Source organism: Lingula anatina, chromosome 6, assembly GCF_051362555.1.
Source record: "Lingula anatina isolate TDL-2025a chromosome 6, LinAna3.0, whole genome shotgun sequence".
NCBI classification, from domain to species: Eukaryota; Metazoa; Brachiopoda; class Lingulata; order Lingulida; family Lingulidae; genus Lingula; species Lingula anatina.
In genome coordinates, this window is record NC_141772.1 from 911,663 (window position 1) to 932,351 (window position 20,689).

The 20,689-nt window shown below is 36.3% G+C and overlaps 2 protein-coding genes across 8 annotated transcripts in view; one reads left to right on the forward strand and one right to left on the reverse strand.

Annotated features, from left to right (window-relative positions):
• The window catches only part of LOC106175497 (dual serine/threonine and tyrosine protein kinase), a 31,791-nt gene extending 16,750 nt beyond the window's left edge, over window positions 1-15,041 (reverse strand). The window contains exons 1-12 of one of the 2 annotated variants that reach the window (XM_087015596.1): window positions 14,848-15,041; window positions 12,460-12,977; window positions 10,031-10,688; window positions 7,066-7,218; window positions 5,726-5,811; window positions 5,047-5,130; window positions 4,184-4,281; window positions 1,745-1,953; window positions 1,045-1,201; window positions 654-809; window positions 237-272; window positions 101-155 (exon numbers count right to left, since the gene is read on the reverse strand). In XM_087015596.1, coding sequence (XP_086871722.1) covers window positions 101-155; window positions 237-272; window positions 654-809; window positions 1,045-1,201; window positions 1,745-1,953; window positions 4,184-4,281; window positions 5,047-5,130; window positions 5,726-5,811; window positions 7,066-7,218; window positions 10,031-10,688; window positions 12,460-12,977; window positions 14,848-14,980 — 2,343 coding nt within the window. In that variant the 5' untranslated portion in view covers window positions 14,981-15,041. Of the gene's footprint in view, window positions 1-100; window positions 192-236; window positions 273-653; window positions 810-1,044; window positions 1,202-1,744; window positions 1,954-4,183; window positions 4,282-5,046; window positions 5,131-5,725; window positions 5,812-7,065; window positions 7,219-10,030; window positions 10,689-12,459; window positions 12,978-14,847 lie in introns of both variants that reach the window. The other variant, XM_013557528.2, reaches the window with a different exon arrangement.
• Window positions 15,042-15,193: 152 nt separating this feature from the next.
• The window catches only part of LOC106162449 (protein O-linked-mannose beta-1,2-N-acetylglucosaminyltransferase 1), a 31,667-nt gene continuing 26,171 nt past the window's right edge, over window positions 15,194-20,689 (forward strand). For 4 of the 6 annotated variants that reach the window (XR_015335081.1, XM_087015600.1, XM_087015601.1 and 1 more), the window contains exons 1-4: window positions 15,194-15,370; window positions 17,065-17,143; window positions 17,550-17,651; window positions 19,763-19,861. Coding sequence is in view for 5 of the 6 variants with exons in the window: in XM_087015600.1 (XP_086871726.1) it covers window positions 17,104-17,143; window positions 17,550-17,651; window positions 19,763-19,861 (241 nt within the window). In the remaining variant the exon portion in view is untranslated. The remainder of the gene's footprint in view (window positions 15,371-17,064; window positions 17,144-17,549; window positions 17,652-19,762; window positions 19,862-20,689) is intronic. The other 2 variants (XM_087015603.1, XM_087015604.1) reach the window with 1 other exon arrangement.

Here is a 20,689-nt window from a genome sequence, read left to right on the forward strand (position 1 = left end):
CTATAATTTCTATTTTTACTTTATTAAGGTCTAACATGCATTTTATCCCTTTATTTCTTTCTTGGTGTCTAATTGTGTTAGGTGAGATAAGATGTCTTACCAGCACATTCTTCAGTTTGATGTCTCTGTGGACAAGTCCCTGACTGTGGAGAAACCTCATCCCTTCTACAACATCTATGGCTACCTGTAACCTGAAACACAAAATCATTGTAATAATTTATTATCTGTGGAGAAACCTCATCCCTTCTACAACATCTATAGCTACCTGTAGCCTGAAACACAATATCATTGTAATAATTTATTATCTGTGGAGAAACCTCATCCCTTCTACTACATCTACGGCTACCTGTAACCTGAAACACAATATCTTTATAACATTACTGTCTTAATGACTGTTATATATTGTAATGGCCAAGTAACATCCTAACAAGTGTTAAAAGGAACAACCGATATCCATCCTGTATCCATAATACCCATACCCATCCTTCCCATCATACTCATATCCATCATATTCACCATACTCATACTGACATACACATCATACCTATACCAAACCATATCCACAAACCTATACCCACATATCCATCAAATCATACCTATTAATTCCAATCATACCTATACCAACCACACCCATCATCCCCACATCCCCTTACCTGCTCTGCCAGTCCAGTCCAGTCTTAATGGCAGCATACAGATCTCTGTGCATTCTATCCATAATGAGGTAGACAGCGGGAGAGGAGCCCCCGCCATAACTGTAGTCAATCACTGAGCCACGTAAACCGGCTACACGAGGGTGCTCTGGGACATTTCTGTGGACAAAAAAAAATAAATGAAAATAAAAAAAATAAGATCATGATTTCTCTACATCAGGTTTTTTCTTTAATTTCTTCTCTTCTTAAATTTATCTTATTTATCTATTTTTCATTTATTTATTTTTTCAATCTTGCTTTTTCTAAGTATCTGTATCTTGGCAGTAACACACCTACTCAAAACTGCTCCATAATTTTTTCCATAATAATAACAACAACAATATGTAAATCCTACTTTGTATAGAAAAACTCCAGCGCCAGATCATTCCAGTGTTTCTCGTCAGGTGGCACCACTGACTTGATGGCACAGTTGTGGATTCCGGCCCAGTTCTCGCAGGAGTACACCACACCATACTGACCTCGGCCAATCTCACGACCTAGCTGAGGCATGCCTGGAATGATAGGATGTGGATATTGTCACGCTTATATATAATATTTAACGAGAAAGACTCCAAGACTCATGTTTGGGGTTCTAAATGGCCATCATATCAATATAGGTACACTTTTATTATCATCTGATTTGCCAATATTACACAACCATAAATAAACTGATCATGACGTAATGAACATGACAGATATGAAGTAGAGATGTTAAAAAGATGTGAAAACTTTCATGTCTGTCATCATGTATATCATAATTGCATGTTCCTATAGACATTACCCAAAGATCAATGTTTTGAAACATTCTGGATTTGTTAGTCTGAGTTTTAAATATCCATATGTGCCAGCTTATCATACATTCTTGTCAGCAGAATCTAACTGATGTTTTAAAATTATCTATGTTACAAGGTTCTTATAACTTCCTCACATGGCTTTCTTTGTAACCACAAAATCTAGATGACTAAATCTTTGTTTCTGATTGGTGCTGATAAGATGCACAGATGGAGATTAGAAAATGAAGCTAAGGATAGAATACACACCTGCCTTAAACTCACCAAATGAGATAAAATCCTTCATTGATATACTTTCAAGGGCTAGTTTAGCAACTTTTGGAGCGTGGATCTTCCTCACTTTCAGTCGCTGTTCCTCTGTCTTCTCCAGTCTCCCAGAATGCTTTGCTTCAAGCTGTTTAAGGGCAGCAGAGAACTGCTCGTGGGAGTTCTTGAGCCGCTCCTTGAATTGTGCACAGATGCTTTTGGCAAGTCTGAAATAAAGTGAATTTTTTTCATGTTAATAAGTGCCATAAAAATAAAACATTCATATAAAATGATAAATGTTCATAATAAGATCACAGCATGTTACTTGTTGGTTTAGCAGTTGTAAAAAATTTAAGTAATGGCCCCTTTACACTGGACGGCTTCCTTTCTGCGTCCAGCAGTACGGCCCCATTTGAGAGTTAAAAATTTTTAATACTTTACTTGGCGACAACTGGCCGATCATTGAGCATTCATTCTGATACAAAATCAATGCTCTTGCCTCCTTATTTAGACCACAGTGATGCCAAATTTCATGGTCGCAGTAAGGACGTAGAGAGGACGCCGTCCAGTGTAAAGGGGGTAAAACTATATTTGCTTTGAGTGTCACAACTATGTTACTCTGATAGTTTTCATCAATTTAAAATTGACATTTTGTTTCCTTTTTCAACTACTTTGCTGATCAGACCACAAAATTCAGTATTTATCTTCCTATATTTGAAACTAAACTTTTCTTGGAGTAATCATGCCTTTTGATAAATATGAGCAATGACTGAAACCTGTGACTAAAGTGATGCATGACTAAGAAAACAAACAGACAGACATTACAAATTGTAAGGTCTTAAACTGTAAGATCACAGTGTTTTGCTCTATGAATTTGAAGGTGTTCACATAATATAAAATATGTCATACAAGGTAATTCACAACAGATGCTGCTAAGATCAGCAGCAAAGGGGGAGGGGGGGGGGGAGAAATAGGGAAAAACATTAATGCCACAAAAAGTGTGACAAAACTGGAAAATAATTATCTATTACAAAAATTTTCTCGGTTGGTTGAAGGTGGTCATGTGTTTGTGGAGGGGAGGGAGGGGGCAGACTTTTTTTAACAATTACCATATAAAAACTATGATCAGAGAGAAGGATATAAACCTTGACATGTAGAAACCAATTAGGACGTGGTTTGTCACATGGCTTTTGAATTGGTAAAGGCTCTGATTACTTCTTAATTTGATATATTTCATAGTCCAGGGAATACAAAGGAACACAAAAAAGTCTTACTTCAGAAAACATATGATGGATAAGAAACTGAAGTTGTGTTTATTTGACTGGGGGTGAAGGATCACAAACAAATAACTGTATTTATATAGGTTGCCAGGCTAAGACTGTCAGGGCCAGTTCCACAAAAAATTAAAGACCGAATTTGGTCTGTACTACTATTCAGAACAAACCTGTCATATTCTGCTAAAATGGATGTTACCATTGATCCAAAGCAGTGTCCATTTCTTTCTCAGTATAAAACAGGTGAAATATTTGATCACACTGGACAATTACTGCAATCAATCTTGAGACAAACAGACTAAGATTTGGGTCTTAAAACGTTAGACCAATTTTGAGTCTAAATTCCCCTGTGAAAACATGCAATGAACTCAGATATTCAAAACATGATGACAGGACCTTTAATAAAATGACTGGGTCCTGTTTATTGTGGATAACATACCTGAACAGCTTAGAGTCATCACTGTAAGTAGAGTTCACAGTAAACATTATCAGAAATTGTTTTGGGGGTTTACTTCTCAGACAAGTAGGGGAAAAGGGGAAAGAAGAAAGGGTTTGATCAAATTCTTTTTGAAGTGCATCTTCACAAAGAAGTTCGTGTTGTTTTGCAATCTTAGCTAAGCCCTATTTTCTTTTGTGAAACTGGGACAAGGCAGAGAGAGAGAGACTCTTTTTCTTTCAATGTTTACACATAATCTCACTTCCTGTTACGTATTCATCTTACCTCACTGGAGCAGCATTCCTGAAAACATTGCTCTTTTAGTTTCAACTCTTAATACATACAAAGATCTCAGCAGACACAAGGCTTTGGGGTTATTGTTAATAGAATAAAAGTAATTCAGTAGAGTGGGTAACTGTGTTACGTGGGACTCTGTATATAATAAAACTGACTACTATCAACAGAGTAAGTGAGAGACATGTATCTTGAAGAAATATCTCCAAAACAAGAACACATTCTAGAAATAAGAAGAGATTTAAAAGATTGAACAAGAATATATATCATTTGTCTGAAAATTAGAGTGTTGCAAAGCTAATTAAGTATTCATAAACTTAAAATAAAATACATAATCCAAAAAATGATAAAAGTAACACTATCAACCTCATCATAACTGAGGCTTCAGATTCTTTTCATATTATGCCACGACCTAGGATTACCTTGACCTCAATCTTTTGACCTTGACCTTACCTTGCTTCACTAAGGCTTTTGATCATGTCCTGAGCCATCTTTTTCCTCCAATTCTCGTCGACTCTTGGTGGTGTCTTCCAGGGCATGGACTGAATGAGCTGAAGAAATAACAAGGCAGCAAAGCTGTCAAATGTACAGGCAAAAAGCAGAAAACAAAGAAAAATTAAAAAGAATGCTCAACAGTTTCAATTGCCCGTAGTTATGTTTACCCTAAGTTTTGTGCCAGCTATTACACAGGTGATTTTGTCAATTCAACCTAAAAAGGCTCTATCCTTAAAGGTACATACGAACCGAGCAGCGGTGGAGCGTGGATTCCCAGTAACACATGTAAACCACTTCTACTAGATTCTTATATGACTAAAATAAATTCGACATGCCAAGGGATAAACTGAATAGATCACTCGATCAGCCATGAAAGACCTTTAGACTGCTCCTTTCTTTAAATTTGTGGTTGTAAATTTAACCTACTTTCGTGACCTACTTTCCTGCCCCTTTGACATACAGCTTAGAATGCCAGCAGAAAAATCCATTCAAACATCATTTTCGGGTAAAATTAAACAATGCATTTTGGTAATTCTCTTAGTTATACTACTTGGAACTATATGCTGGCATTTGGTTGGTTTTTGTGACAAAAAATGGACTTTGTATGCATCTTTAAACTTGAAAGATCTTTTTTTCTCTAATTCTTATTCTATTTTTCATTTTTTTTTTATTCGTAACTTTAAATGAACTTGGTTTAGGGCAGTTGTATTGTACTGGTCAAGAAAACTAGTATGTTCAATTTCTACAGCTCACAAATGTTAAAGGGTTCAAAGAATAAATCAATCTTGACATATCGTTCCATTTACTACTAGCTATCCAACCTGTTTCATCTTCTCTAGAAGTATTCTGACAAAGGAGGAGCTGGTTCTGATTGTGATTTCCACCTGGTACGCTGCATTGATGATCTGAAGAATACAGCATGAGGTGCATTGAATAATAACATATCTAATCTGCATGAACATATGAAGGCAGTATCTCTCTCTCTCTCTCTCTCTGAGTGTGTGTGTGTGTGTGTGTGCGTGTGTGTGCATGTGCGTGCCTGTGTACGCACTATAGTATGTGTGTGTATATATATATATGCGTGTGCACCCTACAAATCAATACAATACAATACAATACAATACAATACAATACACCAGTGGTCTATATAAATAACATGAAAAGGGCAGACTTCAACTTGCCTAAGCATGACATGAACAACCAACATACTGTACATCTATGTAAGCAAGCACTCTACACTGCCATCTTCACTGGGATTGTAATAATTCATAAATCTCAACATCCACTTTTAAACCACAATATTACTCTAATATGGTAAATGAAATATTATGCTGATTATCTAACAGGAAAGACATTGTGAATATCTTGGACCAATACTTATATATATTTAGGAGGACTGCTTATTCTATTAACTTATTTTGAACATAAGTTCAGACCAATTTTCTAGTGATAGCTGTATTGTGATATTCTGTATGCCTGCATGTCTAGTTATCATTTTACCTGCTTGAGTGCCTCTGTTGTTGAAGCATGTTCATTGTTGTCCCTGTCAGCCTTCTCTAAACTCTCCAAACACCTGGTGAGTGTCCCTGAAATAATTATATATACATTTTTCTCACTTTGAATGCAATAAAACTGTGTGGCAAATGTTTGGAATGAAATCACTTGCTCTAATTTATTTTGTGGTTAAAACAAACTTTATCTGACCATAAAACCCACTATACAACTGTGACTTTAAGTAGATATATTTTGTATGGGTAAAAAAAGTAATTTATTTCCAAAGAGACTACACACATTTTTCATCTGTGACACAAGATGCGTCATCATAAAAACATGTATAGTTTAATTCAGAAACAATTCATATTTTAATCACCATCAAACAAGAGACAATTAAAAACCAAATTCACCATGTATGTTTCACTCTACTGAAATAACCTTCACCTAATCACTATATGATACTCAGATTGTCTAAATATTTAAAACATGGAACATGGTGACAGTTAAGGCCAAGCACGGATTATATCTATGGTCTTGCCATCCTGTAGGCCATCACAGGACTTCTGATGACAGGCACTTACTCCCTGTAGATCTGTATCATGAGACTTATGATTTATTACTCATGACCTGCGTATATAGAGTACAGTAATATCCTCTTCACACCAAGGCTGCATTCACAACCAAGTTAATCCAAGGACTAACTAGTCCATGGATCAAATATGGCGTGCACTTGACAATGGATTCCCACCTCCAATGCATGCCGTCCAGCAGGAGAAGAGCAATTAAATCTTACCATGCTTTTAAGTGGATCACAACATATTTGATCCAGCGACTACTTAGTCCGCGGATCAACTGGTTCTGAATGTGCCCCAAGTAGAACACTAATTAGGATCAGTCCATTTTAGAGAGATTGGCAATTAACTTAACGGCCTGGCTATTAGGGTAAGAGTCACCTAAACTACATGTAACAGGCAGCTCTTTGAAAACATAGACCACGTTAAATATATGTTGAGTTTATTGCACGTCAGTTTTGCCCCTAGTTAACAAGTGTCTTACACAGGTAAGTGTCAGGGAAGAGTTTAATTTAGGGTGGAGGGAGGTGAAAAAAAGTTTGCTGATGTTGGGTCACCTTGGTTGCCACTCACCAGCCAGCCTATTGCAAAGGTTGTTCATCAGTCACCATGATCAAAACAGCACCAGTTCTAACACAACAGTGGCAAAGGACCCAACCACTTCGTAGTGGACAGCCCATTGAAGACAACAAAATAAATGGCAGAACAAAAATAAAACAGTAGAAAAATGACAAAAGAGCAAATGTGTTAAGAGACACAAGGCCTAAGCTATACCTGTATAACTGTCTCGTAGTATGTCCACAGATTCTACCAGTTTGCCCGCGATGGCGTTATTCAGGGCTCCAAGCAGCAGCTCTTCTACCTGCCCCGTGCAGATTTTCAGGTCCCGCGCTGTACGAATCTCTGCGGAATCACTGATGTCTACCCCTGAATATATACACACATGTAAATAAATAAATAAATAAATAAATAAATAAATAAATAAATAAATAAATAAATAGTTAAACATTTCTTATATGTAATTAATTGCATATATTACATGTACTGATTCATTAGTATTTCATAAGTCAATGCATACATAAATCAATGTAATTCAATTCAAGAAATAAAATTCCTCTAGCTGCAGATTAGATGACACAGCAAATGCTTCTGGAGGCTAAAAGAGTGACTCAAAAATCTGTAACCCTCAAGCTGATTTCAAAGTTATACAATTCCTAAACTGCTATCATTAGAAAAATCAAAGACCACGAGGCCAAATACGCTCAGCTTTCTCTTAGACTACAGATTTATCTACAAGGCCTTATGCTTTATTTCCCATGGTGCAGTAATAGATAAGATTGAGGGAGATTTCAAAACGGTCATGTGACAGGGTGACTAACCTGTGATTGTGCACCCATTGACCCCAAGGTCAAGAATTTCTATGAGAACAACACACTATAATATAAATGTATTGGTCCATGTAGTTTATGAAAAGTAGCAACAACTTTTTTGTTTTAAAAGTTATGTAAAACCCATTTAATTAGACCATTCCTGATTTAACTTGGATTCAAGTAGATTAAAATTAATGTCTAAAAGTTCGGACCAATTTCAGTTCAAAAGTTCTTTAGGGCAGTAGGCTCAAGGTCAAGGTCAAGGTCAAACCTAAGATGCCCAGCATTGATGGTGCAACATTTTCTGAGCTCTTGTCAGCATACAATATATATCACCAGCTGCTGAAGATCCTACACATTGCCTTCAGCAAGGGCAATACTGCCATTTAGTGAAAAAGAAAGTCCGAAAATATGGCCTAATGTCCAAACCTTACTCCTCCTCCCCCTCAATCTTCTCTACATACACACACATTTTTATTGCACACTTGCATGGACCTCAAGAATGACAGCAGAAATCTGCCAGAAGTTGAAAAAATCTCTTCCCTGCTATACACTACTTTATTTGAAATATGCCACAGTGCACTATTTTGCTACTACCTCAGATTGAGTGAAAGTTGGTAATTTGGATAAAACTGATAAAATAAGTCAGAGGTTCAGTGCCATAGCATTGTCTGGCCTAGATATCACATGTCATATATCTATATATATATATATATAAACAGTATCTGAATAATATCTCAGCTGAGAGTAAACAGTTGACAGTGTAAATAAGTAAACATACAGAGTCTTTAGATGACTGAAGGTAATACAGGTACTATCATAGAGACAGCACTGCTTATAAAATCTACAGAGTACACCAAGAGTTCAGACCAATGTCATGGGAAAATGGTAATGAAATATGGTATAAAAATAAAATAAAGAAATGTTTTTAAAATATAAGGAGACCTGGATTCAGCTGAAACTGTACTGATGTATTTCCCTCCTGATAAACTGTTTATCCTGAAAATTTCAGCAAAATTTGCAATAAAACATTTGAGGTACCTTGGCCACTTACAAACAAACAAGCAGACACTGATGACAATACAACCTCCTTCATATCAATTGGCAGAGGAAATTACAACAACCTTTTAAAACCAGACAGTCAAAATATATTGGCCCAATACATGATGAGACTGTCTGTGTTTGGCAGTTAATTTCCTATTCAGGCTAGAATCAGCAAGGAAGGGATGATGCTTATTGATTTCAACAAGAATGCAAAACCAACTGAAGGATGTTCAACCCAAATGTCCAAATCAACTTAGAAAAATCCACTCTAAAGTCAACTGAGACAAAGTTCTTTTTTGGTACCTGTGAACTTCTGGGAACAGTTTCATCACCCTTATAGAAATTTCCTATAAGACCAGATAAAATTCCTATATGATCCTACAGACTCCTGTACAGTCCCACAGGAATCCTAGAGAAGATTTCCGTGAGGGCAACTGGGACAAGAGGTTTTTCCTGAGGAAAGCAACCATTTTCACCACTGTCAACACAGAAATATCAGAGACAAAAAATAGGTATCTACTGTTTAGGAAACACTACCTACAGAACACCTGACATGAGAATAAAACTTTTATCTACAATGAATAGTGTCATCTATAAGATACCCCTATTCATTGTTGATAAAGCTGGGTCCAGAAAGTTCAATCTTTCAACAGGCAGGTAAGCTGACACTGTTTTATTGTTTTTAAAATCTGCATGAAAGCAATGTTTGAAAATGCCTCCAAACCTCCACAGCCACATCTGTGATTCAAACTCTAAGGTCAAAAGACAATGTTCATATGAATCAGTGGTGTAATCTGGTTCACAAAACTCCATCTTGAATCAGTATAGAGGTGATAGAATTCGAACTAGAAGGCCAAAATACAATGGTCAATTATCTATAATTATATGTAAGTCTATGTTTGACCCTGACCCTTACCAACAGTTCTGACCATGTGTACTGACGTACTGGCTCAATTCAACATCATATTCAAAACATAGAGATCAAATCCATGCCTGTCAGAATCTGAAATTTGATTCTCGCAGAAAGTATTATCCAAGAGATGTTCTGGCACCTTGCTTAAGTGCACAGTCAAAAGACAACAGTTAAATAACTGTTATTATAGAGCTTGGACACTCTATTTTACACCAGAAAAGAGACAAAAAACAGGCTGAATGTAGTTTTCTAACCCTCCTTCATTATTACAGCGCATTCAGGACCTTTATGTCAAACTCATCAGTTCTAAAATGTTCATTATCACTGTGTGAATTCAATTTGATAGTTGAGCATGTTAAAAGACACCCAACACACCTTAGCTTATATAGCAAGAACATAGCAATATCAATACCTATGAAATCATATTCTGCAGCTTTCGCTACCAATTTTTCCTTCATGTCCTGAACTGTCTCTGCGATGATCGTCTTTATCTCGTCCTGCTTCTTCATGGCAATGTCCATAAGTGAGTTGTATAACTCACACTCCTTTTCACGCGCAAACTCCAATCTGCGCGGTGTCACCATCATGTCTCTCTGCATGTCAAACGCCGTCATGATAATCATTTTCAAGCAGCGTCCATGTATTTGGTTCATCACCCCGGCAACGGCCACTAACATCTGCCGTAGTACACGCTGAGTGTATTGCACTAACGAAGGCGTAAACTGATCAAAGTTCTCCAACAATTCGCTCTCCATGATAACGTGCTCTCCTGAGCCACTAGATGTGGACGAGCTCAGGGTTTGGAGCACCTGTTCTGTGGACGTTGGAAGCATACTAAGGAAACCTATATCACAAAGTTGCTGGAAAAGATTCAGTCCTATCTTGTATTCAGCAGAGTTTCTCTTGGAATTACGTTTACTGTTACTGTTACGGTAATCATTGGTTGGGCCGACGCCATTTACCCTACTTGGTCCATCCGTCAGGTCCAGGGGGAGCGGCGGTGGTACCCGGACAAAGAATACAGGCAGTTCCGGTTCTGCTTCATGCAATTCCTTCAGCTCTTCTAGATCCTGAAAACAAAGAACATTTTCATTATAAAATACTAATGCTAATTTACATTCAATGAAGAAATCTTCATTGCCGTTCACACCGAGTTCCTATGGACAATGTCAAAGCCATATGCTTCAGCTCATACATTGCAGTTGCACTCAATTGCACTCAGCAAGAATCCCCACCAGGTTGGATCCATCTACCTTCATTGTGAACTCATCCATATTTGCTTAATGCCAGTGGAAACAACCACTTCCTCTTCTTAAAGAAAATATATTTCAAATCAGTTCTGTCATTACTTGCAAGTTAATGATTGACACAAGTGTATTACAATGACCCAGACAACTTGTGTCATCTGTGAGACAAGTATGGTCCATAAACTCACTAAACAAAATGTCAGTGATATCTTATATCAACTCAACTGAAGTTCTTGTTCACTAGGAGTTTCTTTGGACTTGTAAGTTACAAATACTGCAAGAGTAACGGGAGCTACAGGACTGAAATCCTTGCCAGTGTTTTTCATTGGCAAGTGATCTTATAGCTTCAATAAATTCATAACTGGGAAAAAGTGATTTTTTGAGATGGGTCATTTTGGACTAGTTTATAAAGTGTGTGGTTTGCCTGGTTACCAACAAGGCACTCAACATAGCTATCCTGTCAATCTGATTGCAGACCCCTTGGAGTTGGATCCATCTAGGTAGAGAGATAATTTCATAGGGAATGAGCCCTTAGGTATGACATATACAAAAGTGTGACAATGAACTCAGGGGAAAACACAAGGGCTACCTCCCCATGCTCCATACCGCCAGAGGCACATCAAATAACAAAACAATAAATAAAATTCTGTGATGTACCCCTATTCACAACTTTGCCATAAGGATTATCACGCAGTATCTTTAAAACATAGGTTTCCTATCCCTGAAATATGACATGTTATCTTCCCCATTACATCACTTCTAACTTTAGGCTATCAGTGGCTGCTATCTCTCCTATATCACAGTGTATGCCATGCTGAACCCCAGATAACACACTGCTTCTGGCACACTGTTCACAACTCTACACCCGCTCCTGGCTATCAGAACTGTTCTAAATTAATCACTACTATCATTATTACTCAATTATTAACATGTTAGTATTAATCATAGTAGCAGTTCACATCTAAAACTGTATAATTATATTTGTGAGCCCCCCAATACATTGTCTCCATGTTTGCACTAAGTTTACATGGAAAATTGCAGTTACAGTCATATTATGAGGACATCTTAATTTCAGATAATGCATGCTAATGAAATATTACACGTGTTTTGGAAAAGATGTCCAGTTGATAAGCACGTGTCTGTGTATGACAGCATTCCCAACAAAGTTGATCCGTGGACTAACTAGTCTCCCTATCAAATATGGCATGCACTTGACAATGGATTCCCATCTCCAACGCACACCCTCCCAGCAGCTCGGCATGTTTTCAAGTGGATGGCGCCATATTTGATCCGTGGATCAGTTAGTCCAAGGATCAACTTGTTCTGAGTGCTCCGTATGTATGTGCATATGCAAATGCCTGTGCATGTTTATATGTCTGAACATGTGTATGCTAATATCAGGGCTTGAAACTAACTTTTATCGATACTGGCCCGAGATATCGGTAAATATTGCAAGGGTTATTTTGCACATGGCATTTTACTTGCTCTTTGGGCCAGTGACCCCAGTGATTCAATGGCCCTAGGTTGGTTTTCAGTGGCCCAGGGCCAGTGGGCCACCCTTAATGTCAAGCCCTGAATATGTGTGTGTATCTACCTTCTCTGTCAGCTGATCAGCACCAATAGCATACATCACAATAGGTAAGACATCTTCCTTGTACAAAGCCACCATTTCACTGAGAGAGGCTGAACAGTTGGTCGGGGATAAAATCACCTGAACGTCATCCTTCAGCACGTTATGTTTGAGGTTCACCTCTAAGCAAGGCAGAGTTCCCACCGGTTCCCTGGCCTCAGAATCACGCAGTACTAAATCCTGACTGGGGATTGTTCGCCATGAATGATAATTGTCAGTTAAATTATCTACAAGTTCGTAACTCCCTGGTATCGATCGACTGATAGTTCTTTGTTCACCGTATTTGAATCGTGCCATCCGCCATTTTGTGTCAAAGTCTTCATCGTCAATAGGAGGCAGCACTGTTTGGTTAAATACTTCATTAACTACGCTAGCTTTTGCGTAGCAAGTTTGGCCAAGGATGATAAAACATGGCGGGTCACTTAAAACGTGCTCCAATTCCCCGCGTTCCTCAGCAAGGATCTCGGCAACAACGGTTTGTTCTAAAAACATAAGAAACTCATGTTAAAAGACCTTTCAGAATATCATTGTATAACTTCAACCTTGACTTACATACACGTACAAATCTATTAAATTCTGTATAAAAAACTCTCTGCTATAATTTATTTATGCTTTTACCATGACACAAATAGCATCTAAATTGTGGTACAATTTTGTTGACCAGTACCCACATTAAATTTCTTATCAAAAATTTTAAGTTGGGTGGGAGGCGGCGAGTAGGGCTAGATGAGGTGTCATTTTCCCCTCAATATCATAATAATAATTATTATCATTATAATAATATTTATTTACAGTGTAAAATCCATTTACAATGCTCATTAGACTTTACAAGGGTAAATTAACAGAATAACATGAATAAGACCAATCCATAGATAAACAGCTAAAATATTAAGGTAATAAACAGTTCATTGGAACACAATGGAAAAGAGACAGACATAAATCTCCCCCAGAGATGTCCACCTACACCAGGTTGTAATGATCACTATCTCTGTCACATATCTCTGCCACATGTTGACTGGCTGACTAAGTGACCCATGATTGGAACTTACCCTGTGCCACTTTTATATCATAAATAAACAAAGGACACATACATTTGGAGTGTACAGAAGTCAAAGCAGACAGTCTACGCAAACATAGAACAGATTTTTTTCCCAGGTATCATCATCTTCTAAGTATCAGATAAAAATTTACCTTTCAAAAACAAATTACAGATATCTTTTCTTGTCTAACCAGTTCCGCATGGGGAAAGTGTTCTAAGAGAATACCAAGAGTACAGAAACAAACGTTACTTGATTGAAATATAAAAATTCCTAAAAAGTCTTTCATATGGGAATGGAAATACTTAACAACATTAATCATTGTTTGTTGCTGGATAACATGGAAATATGTTCTTACTTCCTCCATCAAACGTGGCCGAGTTTATTTCTTAGTGGAGAAAATATCCCTAAAATTTTGTCATAAATTTTGGTTGAATTTTCAGGATAGAAAGAAGGTGATTACAATCACAGCTGAGCCCAGCTCTCCTTATCAGGGTGTTTTCATGCCAACAAAATCAGCAGCAGCAATAATAATAATAATAATAATAATAATAATAATAATAATAATAATAATAATAATAATAATAAATACATTATATGCTTAAACAGTACCTCAACACTATATACTTAGGCTTGCTATCCAACAAATTTTGTCTTTTTTTATTATTATCTTAACCTGTGTAATTTCTTACTTTCAACTTTTTGTTTTCCTGTGTTATTGTGCAGTCAAAATAAATCACTTTGTTACCCTCTATTTAAACAGTCCAAAACCCACAGTATGACAAATATGATTTGCGAGTTCTTATTCTGGATAAAATTAGTCACTGCTATGCAAAACTGACAGCTTTCTTTTTTATTTTTTCCTTCTTTATTTTTCATTGTTTTGACAATGAAAACAAGACTGACTGTAAAGAATGAAAGCATGAAATGAAACTTCCTGTTTCAAGTTGTTTTGAAAAGTTTTATGCATGGCAGATGCAACTTGCACTTTTAGTTTACTTCCTTTTCTTTTTTTTTCTCTTAAATTGTGAAAAAAAAACTGGGTCAAACTTTTCTATTTCCTGCTTGATGAATCATAAAATATTGTACTTGACCCTCTCTGACGCATGAAAAAAAATCTACTTTGACTAGCACAGTCTTTTAAATCCAAATCTATGCTCCAGTCCGATTTGCTCTCAATATAAGACGGCTTCAACACTAATTTTTCTGACATGGAACAACAACCGATTTCTGTCAACAAAACAAGAGTCACCACAAACACAGGCAACATTGCCGGGTCTTTTTATCACGGGACTTTGACAGTTTCCGTTCTTACCTTGGTCGAAGTTCCCACACGTATTGATGTCTTTAAACATACTTTCCGTCTCTGACAGCACACCCCTGAGCCTGTGGGCGTTTTTCACGAAGTTGTGCACTTCGTGCGCCAAACTCTGTTGATGCACAGCCATTTCGTTTCCTTCTCTACATTGCCAGTGACCGAGAACCGGAAGTATCGGAAAAGAGCAGACACCTCCGAGGCCACTTCCTAGAGATGTTGCGATTGGTTAATTTAGGGTAATATAAAATTACGCCCTTCAAATTGCACTTTGTGCAACAAATATGCTTATTTGATAGAATTTCAAAATAATTTGAATAAAAATCGCCTTATCTTTTGTTAATTTCCTAGCATTCGTTTTCTTCTGAGAAAGAATGAAGGTATGTTGTAAATATAGTTGTATTTTATTCCCGACTTTGATCTCCGTTACCTGCGTGTCTTGTGTCAATATCGTTAAGAGGAAGGAAGAAGATGGGAGCTTTTGCTGTTCATTTAAATCTGTGCCATGGTATTGAGCAAAAATGTGAGTATGTGTGATGTAAAGTTTGAGAAAAGGTGATTGTGTAACAAGAAATTATATATGTAAGACGAAAAAGGATGCAATTTACCTTTGGCTGTCCGACACGTTTACTGTATATATCTCCCATTGTAGTTGTACCCATATCATCAACCCAAAAGTTCCACCTAAAATGCGTTATGCAGCGGGATACAGGGCAATACACTAGCAAAAATTAATCCGGTTGCAAATAAACACAGGAAATTGTCATTCCCAAGGAAATAGGGTGGTATGAAAGCAGAATAATACTAGGTAATAAATATCATAGTTATTCAATTGATACAACTTAACAAATTGGTGCTATTTGTTTGTCGGGTCATCCACCATATTGCCAGGCAGAGCCACCCACCGACTTAGCAGACGACCCAGAAATAAGCAAGTCTTGCTGATTTATTCAGTTGCACAATGTCAATGTGCCATCCCCATGCACTGTGAGCAGAGACTCAGTGTATAGATCAACCCTGGCAAATTAGTGATGAACTATTCTATGTATTATGCTCATATTTAACTATTTATGTAATTATGACAGACATGCTGAAAACTTTTCAGAGTGGCCAGACATTTGGACTGGCAGTAGTGAACAATTTGCCAGACCAAATGGATTTTTGTCGGACCGAAAATTACCCTATTCGTTTGAGACAGATACTACCAGTACGATTAGGTAGCTTACTTTGTTTGTGAATGTGATAGGTTTGAAATGGAAGGGAAAAAAACGCTTTGTGTTTTATGTAATTTTATTAGGGAAGTACATGTATGTCAAATGATGAGTCGTAATTTAAAAGTGTGGCTCTTAAAACTCTTGTCGGTCCTTTGGACCGACCACGTCCAATTTTTGACTGGTCCAGACAAATTTTCCCGGTCATGACCGATCGGACAGACAGTTTCAGCATGTCTGTTATGATGTTCATATATATATATATATATATATATGTTTATTTATTGATACATTGATATAGTTAGTTGTGATGTCCATGATTGTACCTTTTGCATGAGGTGTGTATCAATAAAGAATCTGAGTCTGTACTATTTGTCATAGTGGCACTAACTGTTTGGGGCGGTAGCATTAGTCCGAAGGTTCATTGGTCCGAATGTTCTCTATGGAACCTTTGGACCAATTAACCCTTGATTAAAAAAAAACGATGAAGATGTTACTATTTTTTGGACCAATGAACCTTTTGAGTCGCCCCACCTGGTTACTACTAGTACTACCATCATTTAGACAGATGGTTCATCAGTTTTACTTTCTTTTTAACTAAGTAGCCCTCCACTGCTTTGGAAAGAAGTTGGTTTGATGTATATGCACATTTTTGACATTTATTAAAATTTTTTGGAAGGCAAAGATGCATTTATTTCTGACGTAAATCCAGATCATCCTGTAGATTTTTTAGTACTTTGTAGCACTTTCCAGCTCACCAGGCAGTTATGTTATGTACGACACTTTAGAAAGTCAACATTTTGATTCAAATTACTGGAAATTTACCATTATACGTCATAGGCTTTATTTTAACTCAGGCAGATTCTTTATCTGCACAGACCTTGTTCTTTAAGGTTCATAGCACAGTTGTTCAAATTTCAAATTGTATACTTAGGTAGATAAGAAAATGGGGTATTGGGATCGGGAATTCTTTTGTGCCTAAACTTCATATGTCCTTATCTTTCAGTAAACATATCATGAAGTGAAGAAGACAAAACCAGCAGCCATGTTTTCCCTCAGGCGTGCGATAATACGAAACTTTGGGGGTAGGTTGAATTGAATAGAAAAAAACACACACTTCAGTGCTAACACAATTGATAGCCTAAAGCGGTTGAACTGAATTGTAAAAATAAGTGTAATAAGCTACAATTATGGTAAGAAATATAGTGTTCACTTAGTCCAAAGTTACTTCCTGATAACCTGTCTTTCAATGATTGTGACCAATGTATTATGTTCAACTAAAAAAAAGTCTATACAGGTATTTGTAATAAATGCTAAGATGTCTGACAGACACTGAAGCATGGACGTTATATTTTATTATATCGTTTCATATCATTTTGTATCACATTATATTATATTATATTATATTATATTATATTATATTATATTATATTATATTATATTATATTATATTATATTATATTATATTATATTATATTACGTTATATTCAGGATGGAAGTATTTTATCATGTGGATCGTGGCGCTCTCAGTGGCTATCTACCTCATTGACAGCTATTTGATGCCAAGCAGACCCGTCTCCAAGCTACTGAAAGGTAAGATGGCTTAATTGGTCATTATATGTATTTTTTTGTTTATTTATCTATATTTATTTTTATATGATTATTATGTTTTTAGATCAAATAATTGTCTAGAAAATGACATTTAACCATGAAAGATTTGAATTTGAAAGCTCTTCTATTCTTTCCTAAATGCTTTGTGAATAATTACCTGCTGTGGAAGTGCTTTCTTTTGATTTATAGTGGATAAGGGTGTTGAATATACTGGAAAGTAGAAAAAGATAATGAAATTTTGAATTATTTCTTCTTTTTTTTATCAGACAATGGAAGATATACTGTGTTTTTCTAAATTTCCAAAATCAGCATTAAGATATGTATATATTTGATAGTTATTCATTATGACTGGTAGTTTGCTTATACAAGAATGTTGAAGAGAGTTAGGATAATACCATGAAAAATATCAATAAATTGTCCCCAATGGGAGATGTTCATAGATTTTCTGTGTTTATGTGCAGCGTGAGTGACAGGGTTGTTGACATATTTGATGCGTGCAGTGTTTGCCTCTTAGGAAAATTAGTTGCTGAACCGAAAGTTCAGCCATCTTGAGAAGTAGCTGGTCGAATGTCTGCCGGGTGGGAAAACTTCTCAGCCCGTTCTGAAAGTTTTCAGCCCCAGGCAGACGGTCCAGCCTTAATTTCTAACACTGGATGCGTGTCACACACCTAACAATGCACTGAACTTGCTGTAGAAACATAGGAAGTAAAAGAGTAAACTTCAGTGTTAGGAGACTTCCACGGATTAATGCAGTTAATTTGATGACCCAAAAGGTTTTATAAATAAGGCTCTGCTTTCAGTCAAATTAGGTCATGAGTACTAGTACTAACTTTGTATGTAGAATCATTCCTTACTTGTAAATTCATTTGCAGAAAAATAAGTTTAAGAAAATACAAAAAAAAAAAGAAAAAAAATACCTAAGATGATCATTGTGGTATAAATATCGTAAAAGAAAATTTGTTACTTGAAAATTATGAAGTCTAATAATTACAAGTTTCATAGTCTATCTTAGCAGGTTGGAAGATAGGGATGTCTAAGACCCCATTTCCATAGATTTTAGATCGATCTACCCCTGTGGGGAGTCTCACTAGATTACTGTCAGCTTAGCCGGCTTAAGCGTCTGTCCCGCCTACTGAAACATGTAAGGGGGTAATTAACTATGGTGCGTGCTCGGCTGACTGCAATTTAGCTTGAACCCCCAGGGAGTTAGGTCGATCTAAATCTTAATCTTTAGATCGATGTAAATCTCTGGGAAAACACCCTAACTGTTAAGAGACCAGGTTATTAGTAGCATGGGCTCTGGGTGGTGTAACAGACAGATAAGAATGTCTTTCTGTGGTGAGCTTATCATAATTAGATAAATATATAATACTGTTAAACATATATATATATATAACACAGTTAGCAGTAGGTGAGACAACAAAGGGATTAGATTGTCCTACTTTGGTGAGGCAATCAGATCACGCTGTTTGTTGGGGTCATAAGTGGAAAGTTAAGCAGTTCCATCTTGAATGGAAATTGGCCTTTACAGCATGCAGTGACCTGTTCAGACAAATCTATTTTGGACTGAAATTAAGCCTTACCTACTGGTATGTATTAGAAGACTAAGTTAATTTGATCCTGGTCTGAATTCATACATACAGCTCAAAGACAGAAAGCCTACTGGCAATATATACTGTGTACTGAATAGTTTGTAGTTTTTTGTTTTTTAGTTCTTGGCAAGTGTCTGATTAGTTTTGATTTACAAATGTTAGAAAAACAAAGTCCACATAATGGTATTTGAATAGGTTTCAAACATGCGAAATTAGAAAGTATTATTTTGCAGCTGTTTGACCTTTTTCACAAATCTTGTTGTCTCAGGAGACTCTCCTGGTTGTATTTTGAATACAGCTGGTAGATTCAATAAAAGACCAAGGGAACAAAAGTGAATTAATCAATAATGAATTTTGCTTAGTAAAAAATTCCCAGAAGTCCCATTTTGTCCAGTTCTTTAGAACAGCAACACTAGCAGAATTTGAGACGCTTCTTATTTTTCAGATGCTTCTTTTTCACTAACTATAAATCTCATGAGTTTTTGCTGCTTTTAATTTCAGATGCTTCCGCCACTCCTGGCACTGTGCATGTGTTGAAAACGGGGGCCGCCCCCTTACAAAGTGTCCCCACTGCTGTCCTTAAAGTAGACAAACCCAAAGGCAAATATCACGTTTTATTGTCATGCATGTTCTCTTCTTTTTATCTGGGCTTATTTTAACAAACTATCATCAGAGGATGTGCTGAAAATCGGTTTTATTTGCTACTTAATAGATTTAGATTCTATTTGAAATTTTTGAATAGAAACAGCAAATTTTATATATTTTGTAAAATAACAACATGGGGCAATGCAGAAATCTTTTTTTTTTTTAATTATTAACATGCAAGTTGGGCATAAAAATATCATATATTTATATATTGTTAAAAGAAATATACAAAGATGTACTTGCTCAGTGATGTTTAGCATTGGCCTGTGATTTTACCATAAAAAAAGGAAATGAAATGATATAAAAAAGATGAATTATTTAAATGACGATTAGTATAAATACTGAATTAAATGTCAAAATAAGCTCAGGTTTTGCATTTTAATACAAATAACCTCTAATTTCTTCCAGCTCTGCTGTCTGTTATTGATCTACTACTAACTGCTGACATGAAGATAAAACCACACTAGTTCTACTCTGAAATGTCACAAAAAAAGAAAAAGAAACAAAAGCAAAAAATGCTGGTTTAGCTGTATTGCTGAGATATAACACTTCATGTAAAAAGGTCTGTACTGGTGGTGTAATTTTAGACCAAAACTGGATGGGTTATCTTCATGTGTAAACATGCCTTCTGTTTTTCTTATCTTAAATTTATCTTTCTTTTCAGTTGCATATATACAGTTTGAATAAACACATCATTACACTTTTAGTTTATATTAGTTTTACTAAAAATAGAAATAAATCTTATGCAGCAAATCAGAATTATGCCAATATAATGCAGAATGT